Below are 22,068 nucleotides of genomic sequence, written 5' to 3' on the forward strand. Positions count from 1 at the left end.
TTCTCTCACTCCTCCACCCCACTGGCAGACAGAATCAGGCTCCCAGAAGGCAGAGCTCACTGCTTCCCCAGCTTAAAGTCTTCCCACCTCTCACCACCGAGAGCAGAGGTCCCAGAGCCCTGGTGGCCTCAATGGCCACTGCCCTGCATCACCTCGGCCCTTATCCATCACGGGGCTGGCCCCGGTGGCCATGCTCTCAGGCTCTGTGCCTCCACCTGGAGGGACCCTCCTGCTGTCCTTTACCTGAGACCCAGGCACCCCTTCCCCAGGGGCTTCTGGACCCTCCCCAGGTGAATGAGGTGCCCTCCTCAGAGCTGGCACTGCCTGTCCCTCCTGCTCTGTGAACTGGCCTTAAGGGCAGGGATCAAGTCGGGGGTCTTGGGTAATGCTGTGTCCCCCCTTCTTTGTACTACAGGTGTCAGGCAGTGCAGGTGGGATGAGAAGTGCCTGGGGGGCTGTCCCTCCCCCCCCCCCCAGGAGAGGCCTTCCCAAGACTCCCAGGGGTATGCAGGGTGCCCAAGCTTCAGCCCCGCAATCACTGCTCTGAGACCTGGGGCAAGGGCCTGCGGCTCTCTGAGACCTGATTTCCCTGCCTTTAAGGTGGAGCTAATGCAGGACCCGTCCCCAGGCCGTGGTAGGGACTGAAGAGGGTGATACCGCAGTGCTGGCTGAGTCCTGAGCCCCCAGGAGGCGGTGGCTGTGTTGTTACTGTTTCCTGAGAGAACTGTCTAGGCCAATGATCTCCCTTCTGGAAAGGCTCTCCCTGGAGCCGGCTTCTCCCCAGAGCAGACCCTGCCTGGGAGCTTTCTTGGGTGGATGGAGGTCTGCAGAAAGGGAGTTAAAGGGGACCCTGGGGCGTCACTCCAAGGACTCTGCTCCAGAGGCAGCCAGTGGTTCGGTGCCACCCTCCGCTAAAGGCCAGTGACGGTCCGCTCACCCTGCCCTCCCAGGTTCCTAGCAGAACGCGGCACCTCAGCCCCATGCTCGTCCTCCTGTTCCCACCACAGCCCTCAGTCTCCCCAGGTCCTGGAGGGGAAGTCCTGTGTGCCTCCCACAGCTGCCTCTTCCCAGATACGCTTCTTATCACATGTCCAGGAACCCACCTCAGGGCATCCTGGGCATTAATGGCAAGTCCCCCTGAAGCTAGAGGGGGATGTCTGGGGTCAGCCGGCTGGGTCAGAGCTGGGGGAATCCATGTCCTCTTGGGACACACCCGACGGATCTCCTGGAACTCTTCATAGTTTCTCTGAGCCTCAGTTTTCCCATCTGTCAAGTGGGATAAATGGCAGGCCCTGCCTCTCAGAGCTTAGAAGAATGCCAGGCACAGAGCCGATTGTTGAACTTGCTACCCCAGCACCCTCAGCAGCACAGCAGCGCGGAGCACTTTCTGGGCCCCAGGTATTGGTTTCCTCTTGCGGATTAACAAGCCACCACAAACTCAGTGGCTTAAAGTAACACACCTGTATTGTGTCACAGTGCTGAAGGCTGGAAGCCTAAATCCAGGTGTCACAGGGCTGGTTCCTTCCGGAGGCTCCAGCGGAGGATCTGTTTCCTGCCTTTTCCGGCTTCTAGAGGCTCCTGACCCCTCCCTCCATCGTCCAAGCCAGCAGTGGGGCGTGGTGACACCTCTTGCTCTGTGTGACCTCTGCTTCCACTGTCACATCTCTCACTCTGACCCTCCCACCTCTTCTAAGATCCTGGGCGTCCGGCTAGTCCGGGATCATCACCCCAGCTCATGGTCCTCAGCTCAGTCCCCCCTGCAAGTCCTTTTGCTCTGAGGTGACAGTCACAGGGATCAGGACGTGGACATCTTTGGGGGCCACTCTTCTGCTGACCACACCCTTTCTGGACCTGCCATTCGACCCCATGGACCACAGTAGATTCTTGGAACCTCCCCCTCTGGAATGGCCTGGACTTTGGGGATCGGGCTGGGATGGGACTCCTCGGGGGCCCATTATGGTGAGAGCTGGGTGTCTGGGGAGGGGAGGCAAGGAGACAATGCCCCTCACTCCCTGCAGGGACAGCGCGGCCCACCAGGAGTCAGAGCAAGGCCAGCGCAGGGGGTCCCCACGGGCTCGGATGGGGAGAATCTGTCTGCGTTGTGCGGCTTCTGGACCAGTAAGCATTTCCCTGGTCAGAGGCGCAATGGGGCCCGGACTTCGCCCCGTGGAAGCCTCAGACCGCTCATCCCGTGTGGTGGCTTCTGACTCCTAAATTACAGACGCTGATGTGGCAGGCGCATCAGGAGGCGTGGCAGGTATGTGGCCATCTCATGGGCATGACCAAAAGTGACGTCACACCTCAGAATACTCAGTTTCCTTCACAACCTCATGCATCTTGTTTTATGTGTTTAAAATAGTCTTGAAACAGGCGGGGGCCTTCCCCTGCCCACCCCAGGCCTCGGGGAGTCCTGGTCGCTGGCCTTTGGCCCCCACGTCCCAGGCCAGCCGTCCCGGGTTGCTCGCTGGGGGCGCAGGGGGCAGGGCTGCCTGAAGTGCCCCGTCTGCCTTGTGGGCTCGGCATCGCCGTGAAACAGAAATCAAGGGGAGAGTTAGGTTTTTGCCCCGCTGCCTGGTTCTGCAAGGCTCTCGGCCAGCAGGCCTCAGTTACTCTTGTGGTTGTTTGTGGTGGGATGGGGCACTGGCATCCAGTGCTTGTTTTAGGGTTGAGACCCTGTGGGAGATTCAGGGCCCTCAGCCCCCCTTTCCTGACCCCTGGTAGGCCCTCCACGTTCTGCCCGGGCCTGGCCCAGGGTACCCTGAGCCCTCTGAGGGTTGGGCTGTGCACGGCTGTCCCCAGGGTAGGCTGAGAACAGTCGCTGGATCCTCAGTCCTGCCCCTGACTCGTCATAAAAATGCGAATTTGTTCAACACAATTGATAACGTTAGTGACAGTCTGATCATAACACAAGTGCTTTCTCCTGCACAGTTTCATCCGCTAGAGACACTGGTGAATGCAGACACCCCGCTGAACCTGCCCTCAAGGGGGCGCAGACACACACACACACCCCCAGCCCAAGGCGCCCCGCCCCCAGCCAGCCCTCCTGCACGTCCCCAGTGGCCTCTCCCACCCGCGACCCCTGCCAACTCCAGACTTGGTCAGGTGGTGACAGCTGGGGGTCTAGGGCGAGGTACCCCCATCTCAGGGCCTCGGAGATGAAGAGGGTGGCACTTCGATGTGCCAGGTTCCCCTAAGTCAGTGTCAAGACACTTCTTCTATAAAGGAGACAGTAAAGATTTTAGGCTTTGCCGGACTGGAGGTCTCTGTTTACAGAATCTTCTCTTTTTTCTAAAATCCTTAAAAATGCAAAATCCACTCTCAGCTCCAGGTGTTGGCCACGTTTGGCCCGTGGGCTGTAGTTGGCAGCCCTGCCCTAGGGCAGCCCTCTGACCATCTGCAGGCATCATGTTGCCCTCCAGCTCCTGGCAGGCACTGGTCCACAGGCAGCGTTAGCGGGCTGCGTCCGTCTTGCTCTGGGCTCTCGGCCCTTCTTTGGCTGTGTATCGGCGAGCGGAGCACGTGGCCCTGTTCCTCTGACGGGTGTTTTTTCCCCTCCCTCCATCTGCTCTGGGCCCCTCTGCCTTCAGCTGCACTTCCTCCAGGAAGTCCTCCTGGTCTCCACTTCAGACTTACCACATTTGCTGCTGGAACACTTGAAATCTTGGCCTCTCTCACGGCGCTGCCGATCTGCCCTTGGGGCTGCTGACATTGCTCCTGCACAGTCAGTGATGTTGCTGTCTTTGCTTTGAGCTGTCCTGGGTTTGGGGTTCCACTGGGGCCCCTCCTTCATACAAGCGTGTGAAGGCAGGTCCCAGGGTCGCACACTTAACCTCTCGGGAAACACCCTTTTCTGGTCCTTCTCAAATCCCCGTGCCACTCGTGGCACTTGGGTGCGTACGTCGGTGAGCACGGCTGAGCCTTAATCCTGCTTAGAGGAGGTGATAACATCTCGCCATCTGTCATGCCAGGGGTGGGGGACTTGGCTCCGTGCAGAGCGGTCCGGCAAGCTGGCCCTGCCCAGTGTGCGGGGACAGTTGGAGGAGCTGACTGAGGTGGGTGATACTCACGACAGGTCTGGTCCGTCCCTGTCCCCTCCCTCCTTGGCCGGTCGTTTCATGGCCGACATTGAGTCCCAAACGTTGCTAACCAAAGAGCTGCCTTCCAGGTGTCGCCCCTCCCCTCCTCCCCACGGAACGCTGGCTGGGCCCCGAGCCCCATCCTCTTGGGCGGCTGGAGACGCTGCGCTGGGCTGAGTTCCTCCTGCCTCGTCCAGATCTGGTCTCCAGGGAGCTCCAGGCGCTTTACGAACATCTCATTAATCCTCCTAGAGGTCCCGTGAGGTTAAGCTCCTGCAGCTCTGCCTTCGGAGAACTGAAGATTCGTAAGGCAGTCTCTCCCAGCTTCTCCAGATGGACGCGGAAGCATGGAGATGCTGCTGGCGCCTGCTGTCTGGTGCCAGATGGGACAAGGGACGTCTGTAGTCTGGGGTGCGAGTCTGCCCTGGGCCCTTGTGCGGTGGTGTCTGCAGCAGGAGGTGTGGGAGATGGCCGGCTGTAGGGGTGGCATCTGAAAGCCCCTGGCCCCCCTCCACACCTGGAAGAAACCTCGTCAAGTCTGTGGGTCAGGGGTTTGCCATCCAGGGTGCCCACCTGCAGAGAGGGCTGGGAGCCCAGACCGGTGTCCCGTGCCTGCCACATCTGACTTGGGAGAGACTGGGTACCTTTAGGCTAAAGCATGTGCCCAGACCGGTGCCTTATCAGAGTGGGGGCAGACCCGGCCGCATGCCTGTCACCTGGGGCAGGTTGCTGACCCTCCCCTGTGCCTCGGCATCCTCTTCAGTACAGTGGGGTGACCCGAGCTCTGGGTGCTTAGACGGACGCTCGTGCCCTGTTGAGGACCTGCCTCTGCTCACCCTCTGGAGCCCCGTCTTATGTTTGGAGGCTTTGGCGCTCAGAGAGTCTGCATTGCGTGCTAGTGTCACACAGCAGCTGTCCCGCTGCACGTGACCCAGCCGTGTGTCTGCTGGCCGCAGTGCCCACGCCCAGAAGGCTGTAGGAGTGGTTCCTTCAGCTGTGCCTCCAGCACAGTTCAGCCCCTTGCTGGACAGAAACGCGGAGATGGGGGACTTCCCGCGGTGGGTCAGGGATGGCGCCGGAGCCGGCTCCTAGAAGCCAGGCCCTGGCCGGGCTTGCTCCTGCTCTGCAGGAGCAGAAGGATGGCGGGTGGTGAGGAGGGGCGTGAACGGGCGTGGGTGGGTGACTGCTGCACCCAGGGGTGCCTCGCTGTGGGGACGGCAGCTTTGGGGAATCCGCCAGGAAGATGGTGACACCTCTGAGTGGCCTTTGCAAACTCCACTTACCCTGTAGCTGAGATCCTGGCAGAAGTAGCCAGTGTGTGACATCCACGGGATCCTCAGTGCAAGGCTGTCCCCGCAGTCCTGGGCACTGGGCACAGAGCCCAGCCCCTGACTAACATCCCCGCTCCTCTCCAAGGCCCCCTAGGGCTGGCCTGGCCTTGTTTTGTTTATTTGATCGGTAAGCGCCTGTTGATTCCGCTCTGTGAGCAGCACCAGGCCAGGTGCCAGCCCCCCGCCCACCTCCTCTCCATCTTCCTCCTGCACCTTTGCTCATGCTGTTCCGTCCTCCTTTCCATCCACTTGTTCACGAGACGGGCATCCCCCGAGCACCCACTGTGCTCCAGACACTGAGAGGACAGTCACAGCCCCCTCCCAGGAGCCAGTGGCCGGGAGAAGGACAGAGAATCGCACAGATGCAAGATTTGAGGGGCCCGTCCTGCACCTGCCACTGTTCTGGGTCCTCGGGCTGAAGACCCTGCTCACTGGGCTTCCCCGCTGATGTAGGGACACGGACTGGGGTGAAGTTCCCAGGGCTCCGAGCACTGGTAAGGGGGGTGGGGAGAGAGAGTGGCAGGGAGGGCTTCCCGGGAAAGTGACCTTGGTCAGAGATGGAGGGGCAGCAGGAATGGGTCCTTGCCCTCCTGGAGTCAGAAGGCAGTGTCGCCATCGCTGGAGGGGACCGTGGGGGCAGGCAGGGCAGTCACCTGGGGCTCCCGCCCCAAAGGGCCTTGATGCTGAGGGAACCCATCTTAAAATTCCTGATCCTTGTAGCTTCGCACTTGTGCTGAGTGAGGTCCAGTGGGACAGCGAGCCGGGGACCTTGGCCATGGATCACCAGGGGCAAATTCACAGCCGCCCACCCCCGACCTCTCCTGGCCCCGCCTCCCTCACCATCCCACAGCAGTGGCTGGTCTTGCTGGTGAGGGAGCCCACGTTCCACCACTGCCCCCTGGGCCATGGGGCCTGGGGCATCAGGCCGGGCACGCAGGGCCACCCTGAGCCCACTAGGTCACAGCAGTTTGGTGGGGGGTGGGGTGGAACGTGTCGAGGTTCCCGGAGCCTCACGGAGGCTGGCAGTCCTGTCCTGGGCTGGATCCAGATGCCGTGGACAGACTGGTACCTTTTTAAAGTGAATATAACTGGATTATTTCAAAGTTCAGGTTTTGGGCAGGCATTAAGCAGGCAAACAGAAGAGGACAGGGACACACTTCCCAACTGGCTTCTAAGTAACGTGGGTTCTGTGGGGAGGCCTCTTCAGCCCAGCCTTTTATGAGACAGGGAGACAAAAGCCACCCCCCGCCTGCCTCAGCCCCCACCCTCTGCCCCACTCCCCGCCCCGGCCCCCACCCCGTCTGGGTGCGTGTGCAACCCCAGGCAGACGCAGCCTCCCTGCTGGAAACGCGGCGCCCGGATCGGCCGTCTTCCCGCTGCTCAGTGGAATGTAGGCTACTCGCGGGGTGCCAGCTCGCCTGCTATTCCTGGTGTGCGGGGGCTCAGGGTGTGGGGTAAGGGAGAAGAGGGGCGCTCGGTCTAAACATAGACTACAGCCTGGGGTGGGGGGAGCAGCGGGAAGGAGGGAGAAATGATGTTGGAAAATCTTCCAGAGACTCTCGTTTCTAATGAGCGGGAGCCTGTGGGTTGCCATGGCGACTGAGATGTGCCCCTCCTGCCCCCCCCACCATGAGCAAGGCCTCTCTGGGCTTGCCCGGCTCTGCCCGCAGCTGGGCTTCCAGCTGGAGACGGTAAACGCACCAGCTGTGCCCCCAGCATGGCTCTGCCTGCAGAGGCCTCCGTGTTCTCTCCTGCAAAACAGGGGGCGGGGGGGTGGCCGTGGCTGCCTCAGTTTCTTTATGGATACGCCTACAAATCAACAAGGAAAAAAACCTGACCTCACTCTTAATAATCAAAGTGCCACTTAAAACCACAAGGATCTAATAAGTCTGGTTCAGCTGTCAGCATGGGAAAGAAGAAAAAGGATAACCCACTAAACTGGAGAAGATGTGGGGAAATGGGCAGCAGCACTTTGGGAAACGTAACCTGCAGATCGATTTGTGCGTGAAATAGCAAATGCACGGGGTAGCACTGGACCGCGATTTGTAAGAGCAGAAAATGGGGAAGAACCCACGTGTCCATCAGCCGGGCAGGCCTGATGTATTTTGGCATGAAATCCATCATAAAGAACAAAGAGGTTCTGTTTGCTGATGTGGAACCATCTCCAAGACGCAGCGTTAGGTTGAAAGAACAATAGAAACGGCAAGAAGGCAGAACGAGTGGGCTGGGCTGAGATTTGTGTCCAAAGTGTCCAGCACGTGAGGGCGGGGGCCGCGGTCCACGCCATACAGCGACGTGCCGGTGTCGGAAACGGAAACTCGTGAGCAGAGCTGGCCGTGACATGTTACAGGCAAAACCGAATCATAGGAAAAACATAAATAGAGCCTGACCCCATCTGTACTGCAGAGAGGAGTAGGCCTGTAAGTACAGGTGTCTCTGAGAGCAGAAACCGAGAGGGAGCCCTTTCCTGAGCCCGAACGGCGTGAAGTGAAGCAGCAGTTACCTGCTGCTGGGGGCACAGAAACAGCCCGGGTAACGCCCAGATTCTGACACAGCGCGGAGCTCCGGCGGCTTGAAGCAGAGGTGCTGAGCGTGCTTCCCCGGGAAGGAGCTCGGTGGGGCCCCTCTTGCTGCAAGACAAACACAGAATACTGTTTTGATTTTCTCCTTTTCCTATAAAAACACAAATCCTCTCTTTCAGTTATGGGAAACAGGGACAATAGAGGTCTTTCAGAACAGCAGAGTGGCGTAAATTGAACTTGTGAAAGGCAAGGGGTCCCTGTGTGTAGACAAAGAGCTGGAAGGGCATCGCCCAGGATTAAGAGTAGTTCCCTGTGGGGTGTCGAGCAGACAGGGAAGGGCTGGAAGGGGAAGTTTGCATTCATTCTCCATTTTTTTTTTTTTTTACATTTTTTGAAGAACCCACAATTTTGGTGTATATATGTATTTTTCTTTTGTATATTTTTAAAAAGAAAATATTCAACCACAATAGCCAGAGAGTGGGAGGATTATGTCCACCATACCATGGCCTCCCTACAAGGCAGATAACCCTGCCTCCATCCTCCCCCTAGTTCCACCAACACGTTGCTCACTCCCCTGCCCCTGGGCCTTTGCACTTGCTGCCTCTTCACCCTGGGACTCTCCGCCTGGCTGGCTTCTCCTCGCCCATCAGGCCCTGGGGCTGCCCATGTCCCCTCCAGAGTGCGGGCAGTGCAAGCTGCTCCGTGGTTGTATCCGGACCACCCCCCTGTCAGGGCAGGACCTGCCCCTGTGCTCTGAGTCCTTGGCCGGTCCCTGCGTGTCCAGCATGTGGTCGCACCGGTCAGTACACGTGGAGCGAGTGGACGAGTGAGCCCAGACTGCTCTCCCAGGCAGTGGCTGGCCCTGCTGTGGGGGGTGTTTGTGTGCCTGGGGTGGACTCCCCCCCCCCCACCTGTCGTTTTCTGTTCTGTTCCAGGTGGGTGGCTTCCTAGGGTTTTGTGCATTTTCACAGCAAAGGGTTTCTTCTAACTCAGAAAGGAGCAGGACACGGTGGGAGATCAGGGCGGGGGCTGCGGGGCTGGTGCCTCATCCCACCTTCCGACGTCCCCCTGCCCACCCCTCCGCGCCCCGCCGCACCTGGTTCCAACGCAGCCGCCTTGCCCCTGCCAGCCCTCCGTCCTTAATTCCTCCCTGAGAGAAATACTGTCAAAGAAATAACGTAAACAGAGAGCAGACTGGCTGTTGCCGGGAGCAGGGGGTCGGGGAGTGACTGCTAATGGCTGTGAAGTTTCTTTTAAGGGTGATGAAAATGTCATACAATTAGGTTACGGTGGTGGTTGTACGATGCTAAATACACTGGAAAATGTTGAATTGCACCTTAAGTGGGAGAATGTCATGGTATGTAAATGACACCTCAGGGGAGCTGCTTTTTAAAACCCTCACCTACAGAAGTCCACTGAGGGAGAACTGGGCTGCGTGCTGCCCACACCTGATCTCAGGGATCGCTACCAAGGTCCTACAGGCGCCCCTACTGCTGTGCCCTTTCCACAGCTGAGGAAACCTGGGCTCGGAAGCACGAGTGCCCCAGGTGAAGTAGCTGGTGAACAGAAGGCTGGGTGCCCGCCCTTCCCCGTCACCCCTTCCTGGGTGATGGTGTCTGTAGGGGTGGAGGGTGGGGTCAGGAATGCCTCCCTGGAGGGACGTTTGGCCTGGAATCAAAAGTCCCAGAAAAATTACCTAATGATGGGCCCCAGAAGATTTGTCCAGCTGGAACTGTGCCTTCATCTGGAATAAGGGTCACTGCAGATGTAATTAAGTTAAGGGTCTTGACGTGATGTCATCCTGGATTCGGGTGGCCCTCAGTCCAATGTTGAGTGTCCTTATAAAAGACAGAAAAGAAAAAACAGACACACGGAGGGGCTGCAGGAAGAGTGAGGCAGAGATGGGGGTGGTGCAGCCCCAGCCAAGGGACCCCAAGGACTGGCAGCAGCACCAGAGCTGGGGGAGGCTGGGGCAGCGCCTCCCGGGGGCCTTCGGGGGCCGTGGGCTCCCAGCCCCCAGGGCTGCAGGGTAAGTCTCCGTCCTAAGCCTCGAGCTTGTGGTCACTTGTTGCTGCAGCCCAGGGCCCTCCCACAGACTCCAAGGCTCCCCAGGCAGCGTCTTGGCACCAGGCACAGAGGGCTCCTGGCCTCAGACCATCCCCTCCGGCCCCGGGGCCGGCCTCTGCTTGTCTGTGGCCCGTGTGCCCGCGGTGGCGCCTCGACCCCTGGCGGCTTCTGTGCCTTGTGAGTCTGCCTGGCCGGGCTCTGCTGGTGTGCCGGGCGCCGCTTCCTTCATTACTTTGAGTTTTTCCTTCTCTTTCTTTGAAGATCTTTTTAATAGGGGAAAAAGAAAAGGGGGGAGGCGGGGGAGATGTGTCAGGAGGCAGCGGGGCCGGCCACTGTGATCTGATCTAGAAGGTCCTTCCTGGGCAGCGCCAGTCTTTGGCGCTCAGACTGGGTCTGACCAGATGAAATTCCCTTTTCAGGGACTTGGGTGGGATTCAGGCACTGCAGAAACCCCCCACCCCATTTCCTGGCTCCGGTAGAAAACCCCATTAAGATATTCGCAACCAGAGACTTTCGTTTTATACTGTTGGGCTCTGTTTGGGTTCTTTTGTGACTTTCGTCAATTTTGAGGAGCCTTCAACCCCCATCTGACTTGTGTGTGTGTCAGCTGAGGCAGCAGACCTGAGGGTGCCGCATACACTGTAGAGGGTGGTGGTCCAGCTTGGTCTCCACGCTTGTGGGCCTGTCCGAGCCTTGCTTTCCAGAGCCCACAGTGCAGTGGGCCACCAGTACCCGCTCACCCCATCCATCCTCCCACAGCACTGAGGGCTCTTTTCAGAGTGGACTTCAGAGCTGGGCCTGCCCTGCCCGCCACCCTTCAGAGGCGCCTCGCGGGTCTGGGGAGGAGCGAGGCCTCTGTGCTCTGGCTCCCCGCCCAGGCCCCCTTCACTGCTCAGGCAAGTTCATGTGCCTGCCACACCATGAGGCCAAACAAGCTGAAACACTGAAGTTTGGAGCAGAGAAGAGTTTATGGCAGGGCCAAGCAAGGAGGATGGGGTGGCTCATGGCCACGAAAACCAGACTCCCCGTAGGGTTTCAGCAAAGCACATTTGAAGGCCAGGTGAGGGACGGGGTCGAGGGTGCGTGATCAGCTGTGCACAATTCTCTGATTGGTTGATGTCAGGTAACAGGGCGGTCAACACTGTCAACCCCTGGGAGCCTGAAGGTCTGGAGGCCATGTTCTCACAATCATCAAGTAGTTCATTTTTTCCTTTGGTGGTTTTAGCATCTGAAAAACTCAAGAAATATACATGAGGTACTATTATCTGGGTGCTTCAGAGAGGAGCTGCAGCAGAGGACATGGGGGAGGGGTGCGACCCTGGACGGCCCCCCAGGGTTCTGCTCGGTTAACCTGGGGGACAACTCGGACTCCTGTTGTGGGCCAAGCCATTGGCTGCTGGGCTGGGAAGCCCGAGTCTGGAGGAGACAGGCTTCTATCCTCCAGGGCCTGACCCGTGGGTGCGCAGGCTAGGTGGTGCGCTGGGCACTGGTTCGAGGGTGGGGGGGCCTGCTGCGCGCCCGGCCCTGGACCCTCCCTCTGGGAGGTTCACCTTGCTCTGCGGGGCTGCCTCCCGCCCTTGATACAGCGGTCGGTGGGTGGCTGCAGCAGGAAAGGCTCTGTTCCTTCGCTTGGGGATCCCGCTGAGCCGTAGGTCAGTGAGACTGGCTCGAGCCAGAGGCTGCAGTGTGACTTCGGGCTGAGTGATGGCTGGCTGGTGAGGAAGAGAGGCTTCAAGTAAGGAGGATGTTTGTGGAAAGAGACAACAGTGAGCTTGGTCGCCGAAACAAAGCCCCACAGACTGGGGCTCAAACAGCACAGACTTATTTTCTCACAGTCCTGGGGCTGAAGGTCTGACATCAGCGTGTGGCGGTTTGGTTTCTCTGCGGCCTCGCTCCCTGGTGTGTGGACAGCTGTCTTCTCCTGTGTCCTCACGCGCTTGTCCTTCTGTGCATGTCCGTGCTGACCCCTCCTATGAGGACACCAGTTGTAGTGCATCATGGCCACCCTGGCGACCTCATCTGATCACCTCTGTAAAGACCCTATTTCCAAACACGGTCCCGTTCGCAGGCACCAGGGTTAGAACCCTAACGTGTATTTTAGGGGGGACGCAATTCAGCCTGTAGCATACACACGTCTTTCCAGGACTGAGAGAGGGAAATCACACTTCTAAGACAGAGAGGAAGCCCACCTGCCTCTTGGGAGCCACCAGAGAGACTGCTTTGCCACCTGAGGGCCGAGAGCCCCAGGTCTGAGGCCCCGGCCCTGCACACCCTGGGTGCAGTGCTGGTCTGTCCCTTTGTTTCCCTGGGCCTTGGTTTTCTCACCTGTGAAGTGGGTCACGTGGGGGTCGGGGGGATTTGATCCCCACCTGGTGGTTGCATCACTACATCCCCATGGGTCAGCGAGCTCCGGCTGGCACCTCTCCTAGTGAAAATGCCTCAGTACCACAGCCCACCTGTGTCCGGACCCATCTCTGCTCTCTTCCTGAGGGACTGGGAACGAGGTCTTGAATTGAGAACCCAGTGACTACTGCTGGGGCCACACGGATGCCCCTGGACATGGTTTCTGTTCAGTGATATCAGGAATCCCCTGCCTGCCCAATGTATCCTGGGCTCTGCCACCGCCTCCCAGAGCCCCGGGGAAGTTCCTCCGCCCCTCGGCCTGAGAGATGGGGGCCTTGCCGACCTCGTGGGGCTGAAAGGAGACAGTGCAGGGGCCCACAGTGCCCTTCCTGCTCAAGCACGGGGCTTGGGACTGACTGGCTTGCCTTTAGCTCCATCATCCTGGGAGAGCCTCCTGAACCATAACCTTTCTCTCATTCACTCCCACTGCAGCCCCTTGCATTTCTGTTTATAGACAGTTTATTGGGACCCACTACTCCTCGGCTGGGAGGCAGTCCCTAGCAAGGATGTAATAACTCGAAAGCAAAGCGTTAAAGCACCAGCCCCACTTGCAAAAGGAAGGCTTGTGTGCTAACGTGAAATAACAATTCCGCCTCTCTTTCCCCTCAATTCTGGCTCCGATCTGTCAGCCTTTCTTCAAGGGAGATACAGCTCTTGATTCTGTCCTTCGCAGGCCCTGAGTGGGGTGGGGACAGAAACAGGGCTGATACTGCCTTCCTGCAAGTGGGAGGCAGCCTTGCAAACAATAGAATGAAAGGATTCTGCAACCTCTGTAGTGGGAGGCATTTGCCAGGCTCATGCCCCGCCCCGCCCCTGACCCCGCCCCGCCCCCCGGCCCCGCCCACCCCTGGCTCGGCCCCGCCCCCTGGCCCCATCCCACCTCCTGACCTCGCTCCGCCCCTGGCCCAGCCCCACCTCCTGATGCAGCCCTGCCCTCCTGCCTCACCCCTCCCCAGCCCCGCCTCCTCCCCAGCCCACAGCCTGGGCAGCAGCCAGCTGGAAGTGTGCTGAATGGTGGCCTCCGAGAAACACGTCCATCTAGGACCAGCGAGTGCAGTCCTACTGGGGAAAACGGTCCTTGCAGATGGACGTGAGTAAAGGCTCTGGAGACGTAGTCTTCCTGGATGAGGGTGGCCCTAAGTCCAACAACTGGTGCCCTTACTACAGTCAGGAGAGGAGCCGCTGCACACAGAGACACGGCCCGCGAAGACAGTCCAACAACGATGTGGCCATGACCCGAGGGACACCTGGAACCCCCGGGAGCTGGAAGAGGCAGGAGGGATCCTCTTCAGAGCCCCTGGAGGGAGTGTGGCCCTGTCAACCCCTGGACGTTGGACTTGGCAGGGAGGGGAGACTCAGGCCTGGATCCCACTGAGGCTGATCCCACCTCCCCTGAATCTGAAAGGGCCTTACCTGGACGTATGCTTTGTCTCCTCTGAGTGCTGTGACAACCTGTGTCTCAGCACCTGGTAGTAATGAGGGGCCAGCTCAGCAGGAGTCCTGATCCACCAGCCTCAGCAGCCCCGCGGTGTCCAGATCAGTGTGTAGTTGGCTTCAGGTCAGCTCAGCTCCAGACAGGCCGTACAGGCCGCAGTGAATGGACACTCCCACCACCACCACCCAGAGGGGCACGGGAGGGCTGGAGCCGCCAGCCCTCAGCTCAGAAAGAAAGGAGGAAGCAGTGGGAAGGGAGGTCGGGGAGCAGGAGGATGGAGAAAAGGATGTTCAGGTGGTGAGGAGAGGAAGGAGCCAGGAAAGGGGAAGGGATGAGAGACGGGGCTGAGGGGGAGCAGAGCCCACGAGTGCTCCCCGCAGCCTGGTTACCAGTCGCAGGCAAGACCGGACGACAGCCCGCAGTCTGCCCTGGGACACAGGGCGCTCTAGGTAGGGGTAGGGGGCGGGGAAGCAGGTGCGAGGCCCCGTGATGTAGGATCCCGCTCGTACGAAACGTCCAGAACTCGGCAGACCCAAGAGACCAGAGGTTGATTGGTGGCAGGTAGGGATGGAGAGTGACTGCTAACAGGGACAGAGTTTCTTTTGGGGAGATGGGAACACTCTGGAATGAGACGGTGGTGATGGAGCACAGCCCTGTGCCTGAAAACCACTCGGTGGTTGAGGGGTGAGTTATGTGGTCTGCGAATAACCCTCAACTACACTGTGAGGAAAACAGGGAGGACGTGGTGGTTACGAGGTCCAGATGTCATGTCCAGATGCTTGGGTCACCTCTGGGGTGTCTCGGGAAGGGAGACAGCATGAGCTTCAAAGAGAAGGGGCTGGGAGACGAGGGATGGGCATGGAGCCTGGTCCCTGGCCTTGGGTGGCCTGGGAAAGCCCCCAGGTGGTCAGGCAGACAGGATCTTGTCCCTCCTTCCTTGGGGTCCTGACAGCACCTCTGGGCCCTTTGAGGCGAACCCTGGCACCAAGGGCTTCACGCCCAGCCTGGCAGTCCTGGCTGGAATTGCACGTGGGGTTCCTGAGGATGCTGTGGGACGGGTGGGGCCGGCAGGAAGAGGAACTGGGTGGACCCCAGGACACCTGACATCTGTTTGGAACCTTCCCCCAAGTGTGCCCAGAGCACGTCTCCACTTCTGAAAGATGACTGTCCATGTGGCCAGAGGAGCCTGGGCGCCTGTCTGTTCCTCAGTCCAAGCCACAGCTCATAGCGCACCTGGGCAGGTGTGTAAACCTGGTTTCCTGCAGAGGAAGCCTCCCCGGATGTGCGCAGTGTGCCTGCACCTGTGGCTTCCTGGGAACCCATCCCTGCAGAGCAGGCATGACCCCTTGCTGCCTGAGGTCATGTCCTGGGGCTGCAAATGAGCAAGGCTGGGGGGCTTCAAACAGCAGTTTATCCCCTCCCAGCCTGGAGGTTAGAGGTGTGACGTCAAGGTGTCGTAGGGCCGTGCCTCCTCAGGGGCTCTGGGCGAGGGTCCTTCCTGCTTCTTCCAGCTCCTGGGGGCCACAGGTGTCCTTGGCTGTGGCCAGATCACCCCAATGTCTGCCTTCGTCTTCACACAGCCTCTTCCCTGTGTAAGGACACTAGTCTTTGGACTTAGGGCCACTCTCATCCAGGGTGACCCCATCTTAACAAGTTACACCTTTACAGACCTTATTTCCAGATAAGGCCACATTCACGGGTTCTGGGTGGATGTGAGGTTAGGGATGCCATACACCCCCATACAGGGCCCTTCCCAAGCAGACGCCCACATCAGCCTCTCACCCTCCGAATCAGTCACTCATTGTGGACTCTGGGCACTTTTTTGAGCTGGAAGAGAACGTGGGTCATCAGTTGGGCCAAACCACTGAAGGGTCACAGAAGCCCAGATCCCTGGGCCTTGGCCTCCACCTTAGTCTGTAGGGTGTGACACCACACGCCGACCTCAGGTCGTCATGGACTTGGAAACGAGCCTTCCAAGAGACTGGACAGTTGGCCACCAGCAGGTGTCACGTTGCAGTGTGGGGATGACCCCTGACCCTAGGGACCCGAGGTCAGGGACCTGGCACAAGCCTCCCTCCCCAGATGTCCCAGCAGGCAAACAGTAGGTGCTCAACAGGTGTTGAATCTGGGGGTGAACAGGAGGGAAGGGGGCATCCCCTTGGAGAACCTGGGCCTGTTTTAGCGCCTCAGTTACCAGCACTGGTGACAGCTGGTGCCCAGAAGCTGCGTCCTGTGGGGACCCAGGGGGTGCACAGTAGTCGGCTCCAGTGCAGGGGGAAACAGGGAGCAGGACCTAGAGGGGAAGCAAGGTCCGGACTGGGTGAGGGAGGGTTCGCCAGGCTGGAGGCCACGAGCAGGCCCATCTGCCCCCACTTCTTGGGCCGACGGAAAGCTGGGGGTCTGGGTGGCTGGCACTGGGGGTGGGCGTGCCTGGATCCGGGGTGTGGGAGCAGGTTGAGTGGGTTCACTGTGGGGTCAGCCGAGCGGGGAGGGTGGGCCACAGACAAGCAGTGGCCGTGGTGAGGGAGCGGGCTGTGGTCCGGGCAGACCTTGGCTCCCACCCTCCTGAGAGGGGTCCCCAGACCACCAGCAGTATCTCCTGGGGCTGCTAGGCATGCAGATTCCCGGGCCCACCCGAAACCTGAGTCAGACACTTGGGGGGCGGCCAGGTCATCTGGGGCTTTATCACGCCTCTTTTCCCAGTACGGCCACGTCCCTGGATTCTCAGACAACGTACGGGGAGACAAAGGCAGGCGAGCAGTCCGCCGTCTGACCCGTCTGTCTGTGGCCTCGTCCCCCGCAGCCCTGTGGTGGCACCTTCACGCCCGGAGCGGTCTACGAGAGACGGTGGGCAGGCAGGAGCACAGGGGCCTCCTCTCCGGGTGGCAGAGTGGACCTGGGAGCCGGGGCTGCACGCCTCATCAGCACCTGCGTGGGGCTGCGAGGACTGCTCGTGCGGCAGCCCCACCCGCCCTGGCTCACTGCCGGCCGCACCGTTCCCGGTCCTGGCTGCGGGCCGAGCCCTGCAAGCCTGGAGCGAGAGGAGCCTCGGCGGTGCGCTGGGATGCTTGCTCTCTATGAAATGCGGGCGCCTTGATTTAACCGTATTTCAGGGCTGCCACGGCAAGCCCTTTTTATACGCGTGTGATTGTGTGTGTGTAAACATGCGGGTGATGTTGGTGAATTAACGTCCGCGTGTTTTCGCTAAGCAAAGCTGTGGGCACTAGACCGAGGCCCCGTCAGGGGTGCTCTCCCCTCACGTGTGTGCTGGGGGGCCCCGAGCAGGCAGGTGCAGTGCGCCCTCCTCTCCGGGAGCCTGCGGTGGGAGGGGGCGTTCTTAGAAGGGAAGGGGGCCAGACCTGGGGCCGCGGGCTTGGCTGCGCCCACCATGCTGCTGTGGGGCCCAGGCCAAGGTCAGGCGTCCACGTGGCAGTCTGAGGGCAGTGACCCGGCTCTCACTGTCCCGCAGACCCTCCCCAGGAGCAGCTGGGCCTCGCCCAGAGAAGGGGCTGTCTTTGTTTCTGTCCCCCAAGGTTCAGCACCAAGCCGGAAGCGTCTGTGAAAGCATCGGCCTCAGCTGGCCATTTTGACAAACTTCTGGAGAGGGGCCGTGGTGCCCGAGCCGCGTGTCCATCGGGTACATCCGTGCAGAAATGCGTCGGAATGACGCCAGCTAGCCTGACCTCTGGGGGGTTTAAGCTGAGCTCTTCAAGGTGGGAGCTTGTGCTGGTAAACGTTCATACTGTTTCTCTCAACGAGGAGCCGTCAAACTCACTGCTGCAAACCGTTGCTCGCTTCTCTGGCCCGTAACTCCGCTGGGCGAGCGGCCTGTCCCGTCCGGTGTGCTGAGCTCAGCGGTCTAACTGAGGCGGCTGTCATCACCTCTCCCCGCTCCCCCTGCAGCCTGTCCCCCCTCGTCTCTGGGGGCTGGTCTTCCCACCTCCTGGTCCAGAGCCCTATCTGGGCATTTGTCGCATCAGGACAGTAACTGTTAGGAGCCTGGAGGCCTGCTGCTCGCAGGCAGCAGGCGCGGCTCAGTCCATCTCACGCTCTTCCCGGGGAGCAGGGAGGTGCCGGCCCTGAACCACCTCCGCGGAGCTGCGCTGGGCCCCATCCCAGCTGCACAGCTCGCCTCTGGTCAGCCCCGCCTCCTGCAGTCTTCACTGAGCTCGCTGCGTATGGCCCCATGTCCTGCATCGAGGGTCGTTACGGGAAGCCCCCAGGAAACCTTGAGGCCAAGGAACCTCCTCCAGGTCCAGGGCCCCCCTGGCGATCCCTCTTCTGAGCCAAGGGTTTGATTTTTGTCTCACATGCACCCTGAATGGTATCAATGCTGCTTCCCTGTTGCCCTCCCTCCAGGTAGCACTGAGCCACCTGGTGCCCTGAACTGTCACCTCGCTGCCCTCTCTGCCCTCTTTCCTCGTGACCTTAGAATACTCTGCTATCAGTTCACCTGTAGGCCTGCTGTCACGAGCACCGCTCCAAGGACACGTGCCCTGGGGGCTGTCCCCACTCCCAGCCTCGCAGCAGCCTCGCTCAGGGCGTCTCCACTGCTGGGTTCACAGCGCGGACGCGTGTTTACGTCTCGTGGTTCTCTCATCTGTGACGGGGCGCCTGCACCCGGAGGACTGGACCCGTCGCAGACTCGGTGCAGGAGGCTCAGGGCAGATGTCCGGCTTGGGGGACATGGCACCTCGTCAGCCCTGATGCCTGTGTGCCAGCTAACGACCCCAGGACCTGGTCCCACTGCTGGGCCGGGGGCGGGAAGGCTGCCACGGCCGGAGGGGCCTGTAGGCACTGAATCGTGACACAGGGTGGGCGACTGCCCTGGGGATGGGGCTCTTTTGGGGATGGCAGAGAGGCCCTGGCACCAGACAGAGGTGGTGGCCACACAGCCTGCAGATGTGCTGGACGCACTGAACCGTGACTTCTCAGGTGGCTCACTCTGTGATGGGCGTCCCACCTCAGTCAGCTCGTCCACAACAGGCAAATTTACTGATCGTCCAGGGCTGGTGTGGAGGTTCTGGGGGAAGTGAGGGCGTGACTGGTAAAAGGGATGGGGTCTTTTCGGGAGGCGATGGAAAGTTCTAAAATCAGTCGTGGTGATGGTGGCACAGCTCCCTGAACAGACTGAAAACTACTCCACCGCACACTTCTGACGGGTGAGTTTTGCACACTCTGTGGCTTTTATCTCAGTAAAACCATTATGACCAGAACTAAACCTGTGGTGCACTCTGGAGAAGCGACATCGTCCAGCAGAGGCGAGCTCAGGCCCATGAGCCGGTTCTGGGGTGAGCCGGGACCGTGCCTCCTAGGAACCAGGTCAGGCGGTCTGGTGCCCAGGTGAGCACGTCTGAGATCTGGGGCCTCACAGGGTCAGACGGAAGCCCTGCACCCTGCCTGCGGGAGGCAGCAGCACATGGAAGCCTTGGAGTGTCAGGGTGTCCGTGCTCTCTACTCTGCGGAGCTGCCCACTGGGGCCCCAGCCCAGGAGAGGCAGGGCAGGACGTAGGAGCCGTGGTGGTGGTGGGCGAGCCCACCAGGACCCCGCGCGGCCAGCCACCCTGCCCTCCCATCCCTTCCCCCGTTGCCCCAGCACCCTGGCCCCAGATGACCGGCCTCATACTGGCCGTCACTGGGTCTGATGTCCACCCACGTTTCTGATGTGACGCTGCCCACTCTCAGGACACACGCCTGCCCCAACCAGCCTCCAACCTAGGGCCTGGGCGGGGAAGCCCGTGTGTCCTGTAACTCAAGCTGTGACCTCACGGACCGTTGGACTGCACTGTCCTCAGGTGGGGGACGCGAGGGAGCCCGTGGGCTGCAGCCGTGCATCAATTGAAGTGGTAACAACTGACCGATAAACTAGGATTCACAATTCATGTTTCATTAACAGCCTTGCTGCACGAGGTTCCTGGCACTTTTCTTGCAGGGTTCCTGAGGAATCTTCTAGCAGGTGGGCTTCTGAGCTTTCCCATCAAGGGTCACAGGGAGCGGCCGCCCCAGGTGACGGTCATCTCCCCATTTCTAGGAAACCACGTGAAGGGTGGGATTTTTGCACCTTGTTTTCTTCCATCCCTGGGGCCTGCTCCCTGGCAGCGTGGGGGCGTGGGGAGCCTGGAGCCACGGTCCCGTGCTGACTCACGTCTTGTGGGTACACCATGCGCTGCCTTCCTTCTGGTAAATTGTTCCAGGTTAGCATAGGAGCATTCTGAAAAAAAAGGGAACCCAGTCGCTCGGAGGAGTCTCCAGGTTAAGCCCATGGAGCGAGCGGCGTGAGCACTGGGGGGCTGGGGGAGGCCTCCTGGGGACAGGCTGCCCATTTCTCGGGGGTTGGTCCCTGTTGGGCCAGGACACCAGGGAAGAAGACCCTCAGGGCCTGGGCACCGCCTGCGCCGGGCGCCCGGCCTGGGAGGAGGGTCTCTCACAGGGCTCAGCTGAAGGGCCTCAAGCTGGGGCCACCCACACCCTGGGGTCCCGGGCCGGAGTTGCTCAGTTGAGTGGGAGGTTGTCCTGCTGGAAGATGCAGAGCTGTGTCATCAGGCTCACTTGGATTTGGTGGGCCTCGTGTCCACCTTGGGGGGTGGGGGTCCCCACGCTGGGCCTGTGCCCTGGAACTTCACCCCACCCCCGAGGTCGGTGCTGTCACAGACCCTGATGGAGGGGGGGCATCACGCGCCTTCAGTGCTGAGGGGAGTCGGGCCTCGTCCCCGCTCAGACTTGCCTTCTCTCAGTGCCTGGAGGCCACGGCTCGCACCAACGTGGAGGAGCTTCCCAGATGCCTGGGCCTGTCTCCTGCACCTGCTCGGGGTTGGCGATACCAGCTGCGGAGACACACGACGGCAGCTGGGGCCGGGGATGGCACACCCATCCCAGGCCCGTCTCCCTGGGGCGGGACCTTCCCGAGCTCTGGGCTCATCCGTGCTCCCCTGGGAGCCGGCTCTTGGGGTGCTCGCAGGCTGGGGCCGTTCCTCTGCCCTCGCACATGCTGTGCGCAGACTGGTCACGCTGTCGAGCTGGCCTGCCAGCTGCCCACCCCGGAGCGCAGCCCACTCTGCCCTGGTTGGGACAGTGGACAGCTGCCCCTGGAACTGTCTTTTCCAGTCAGGTCAACATTGCAGAGCACCTGTCTGCCCCCAGAGGCTCAGATGGGTCAGCGCAGGTCTTGGCCTCTAGGACCTGAGCTCGCCTTGGATGAGGGACAGGGACCTGCTCTCGGATGCGGTCTGCCCCGTGCAGAGGGCAGTGGGCGGGTGCCCAGCCTGGGTGGTGCACAGGGGCGTTTGCTGAATGACAAATGAGGTCGGCAGGTCTCCGGCATCCTGTCCCAGCCCAATGCGCTGCAAGGTTGGCGGCCGCCCAGCCCTGCCCCTCCATGCCTTCACCCACACCCCATCTCTCCCACCAGGACCGCCCACTCCCGGGCCAAGGCCGAGGCGGCGCTCACCGCAGCTCAGAAGGCCCAGGAAGAAGCGCGCATCGCCAGGATCACTGCCAAAGAGTTCTCCCCTTCCTTCCAGCACAGGGAGAACGGTACGTCCCGGCCCCCAGGGGGGCTGCCCCGAAGCCCCCATCAGCCCACTGCCACCCTTGTGACGCTGCGTGTCCACACACGGGGCCTCGGCACAAGGGTGGAAGCATGCGTGGCATCAGCACCTCTGGCCCTGCATCCACAGCTGCCTGCACACGTGTCCGTGCACCCCCCTCCCCCAGGGCTAGGCTAGAACTTTCTCTAACTGCTCTGCCCGACGAGATAGATGCCCACTGTGCAGGACCCATGGCTGGCGTGGCCGAGGGCCTGGACCTTTAGTTCCACCTCATCTCACCTGATTTGCACTTCAGCATCAGCGGCCATACGTGACTGGTGGCAGCCGTGTTGGTCGGCACAGCTCTGGGACGGGCCTGAGGGAGGCAGGGAGGCCAGCTGAGGCCGAGGCCCTTGCAGCCGGGCTGGCCACCCCACTCGGGTCAGGATTGCGCTTCCCTCAGACCCACGCTCCCCAGAGCTAGTGGAAGCCTCTCAATGTTTGGGGGGTGGAATCTGTTCCAAGACCACACCCCAGCTCTCCTCCCAGAGCCCAGAGCTCCTGGCCTGGCTGGTAGGGGTCCTGGCCTTGGAGGGCAGCCAGGAGGTCCTGAGAGGCCCTGGGAACCTCACAGCCCAAGACAGGGGAAGAGGTGTTAGCATTCAGCCCCCCCCCCCCCCCGGCTCCGCTTCCTGCCTGCACTGTCAC

General features: G+C 60.6%; 1 protein-coding gene and 2 long non-coding RNA genes across 3 annotated transcripts in view; 1 reads left to right on the plus strand and 2 right to left on the minus strand.

Annotated features, from left to right (window-relative positions):
• JPH3 (junctophilin 3) overlaps positions 1-22,068 on the plus strand; it is a 71,905-nt gene that overhangs the window by 46,372 nt on the left and 3,465 nt on the right. Inside the window, exon 3 of the mRNA XM_032464518.1 lies at positions 21,243-21,367. Within this exon, the coding sequence (XP_032320409.1) occupies positions 21,243-21,367 (125 nt within the window). The remainder of the gene's footprint in view (positions 1-21,242; positions 21,368-22,068) is intronic.
• Positions 13,280-16,672, minus strand: LOC116658782. Its single transcript, XR_004314085.1, has 3 exons — positions 16,572-16,672; positions 13,813-16,127; positions 13,280-13,662 (listed from the first exon to the last, which is right to left on the minus strand). It is a non-coding gene; the product is annotated as an uncharacterized LOC116658782 (long non-coding RNA).
• LOC116658781 lies at positions 19,696-20,049 on the minus strand. Its single transcript, XR_004314084.1, has 2 exons — positions 19,980-20,049; positions 19,696-19,861 (listed from the first exon to the last, which is right to left on the minus strand). It is a non-coding gene; the product is annotated as an uncharacterized LOC116658781 (long non-coding RNA).

This window comes from Camelus ferus, chromosome 21, assembly GCF_009834535.1.
Source record: "Camelus ferus isolate YT-003-E chromosome 21, BCGSAC_Cfer_1.0, whole genome shotgun sequence".
Classification (NCBI taxonomy): Eukaryota; Metazoa; Chordata; class Mammalia; order Artiodactyla; family Camelidae; genus Camelus; species Camelus ferus.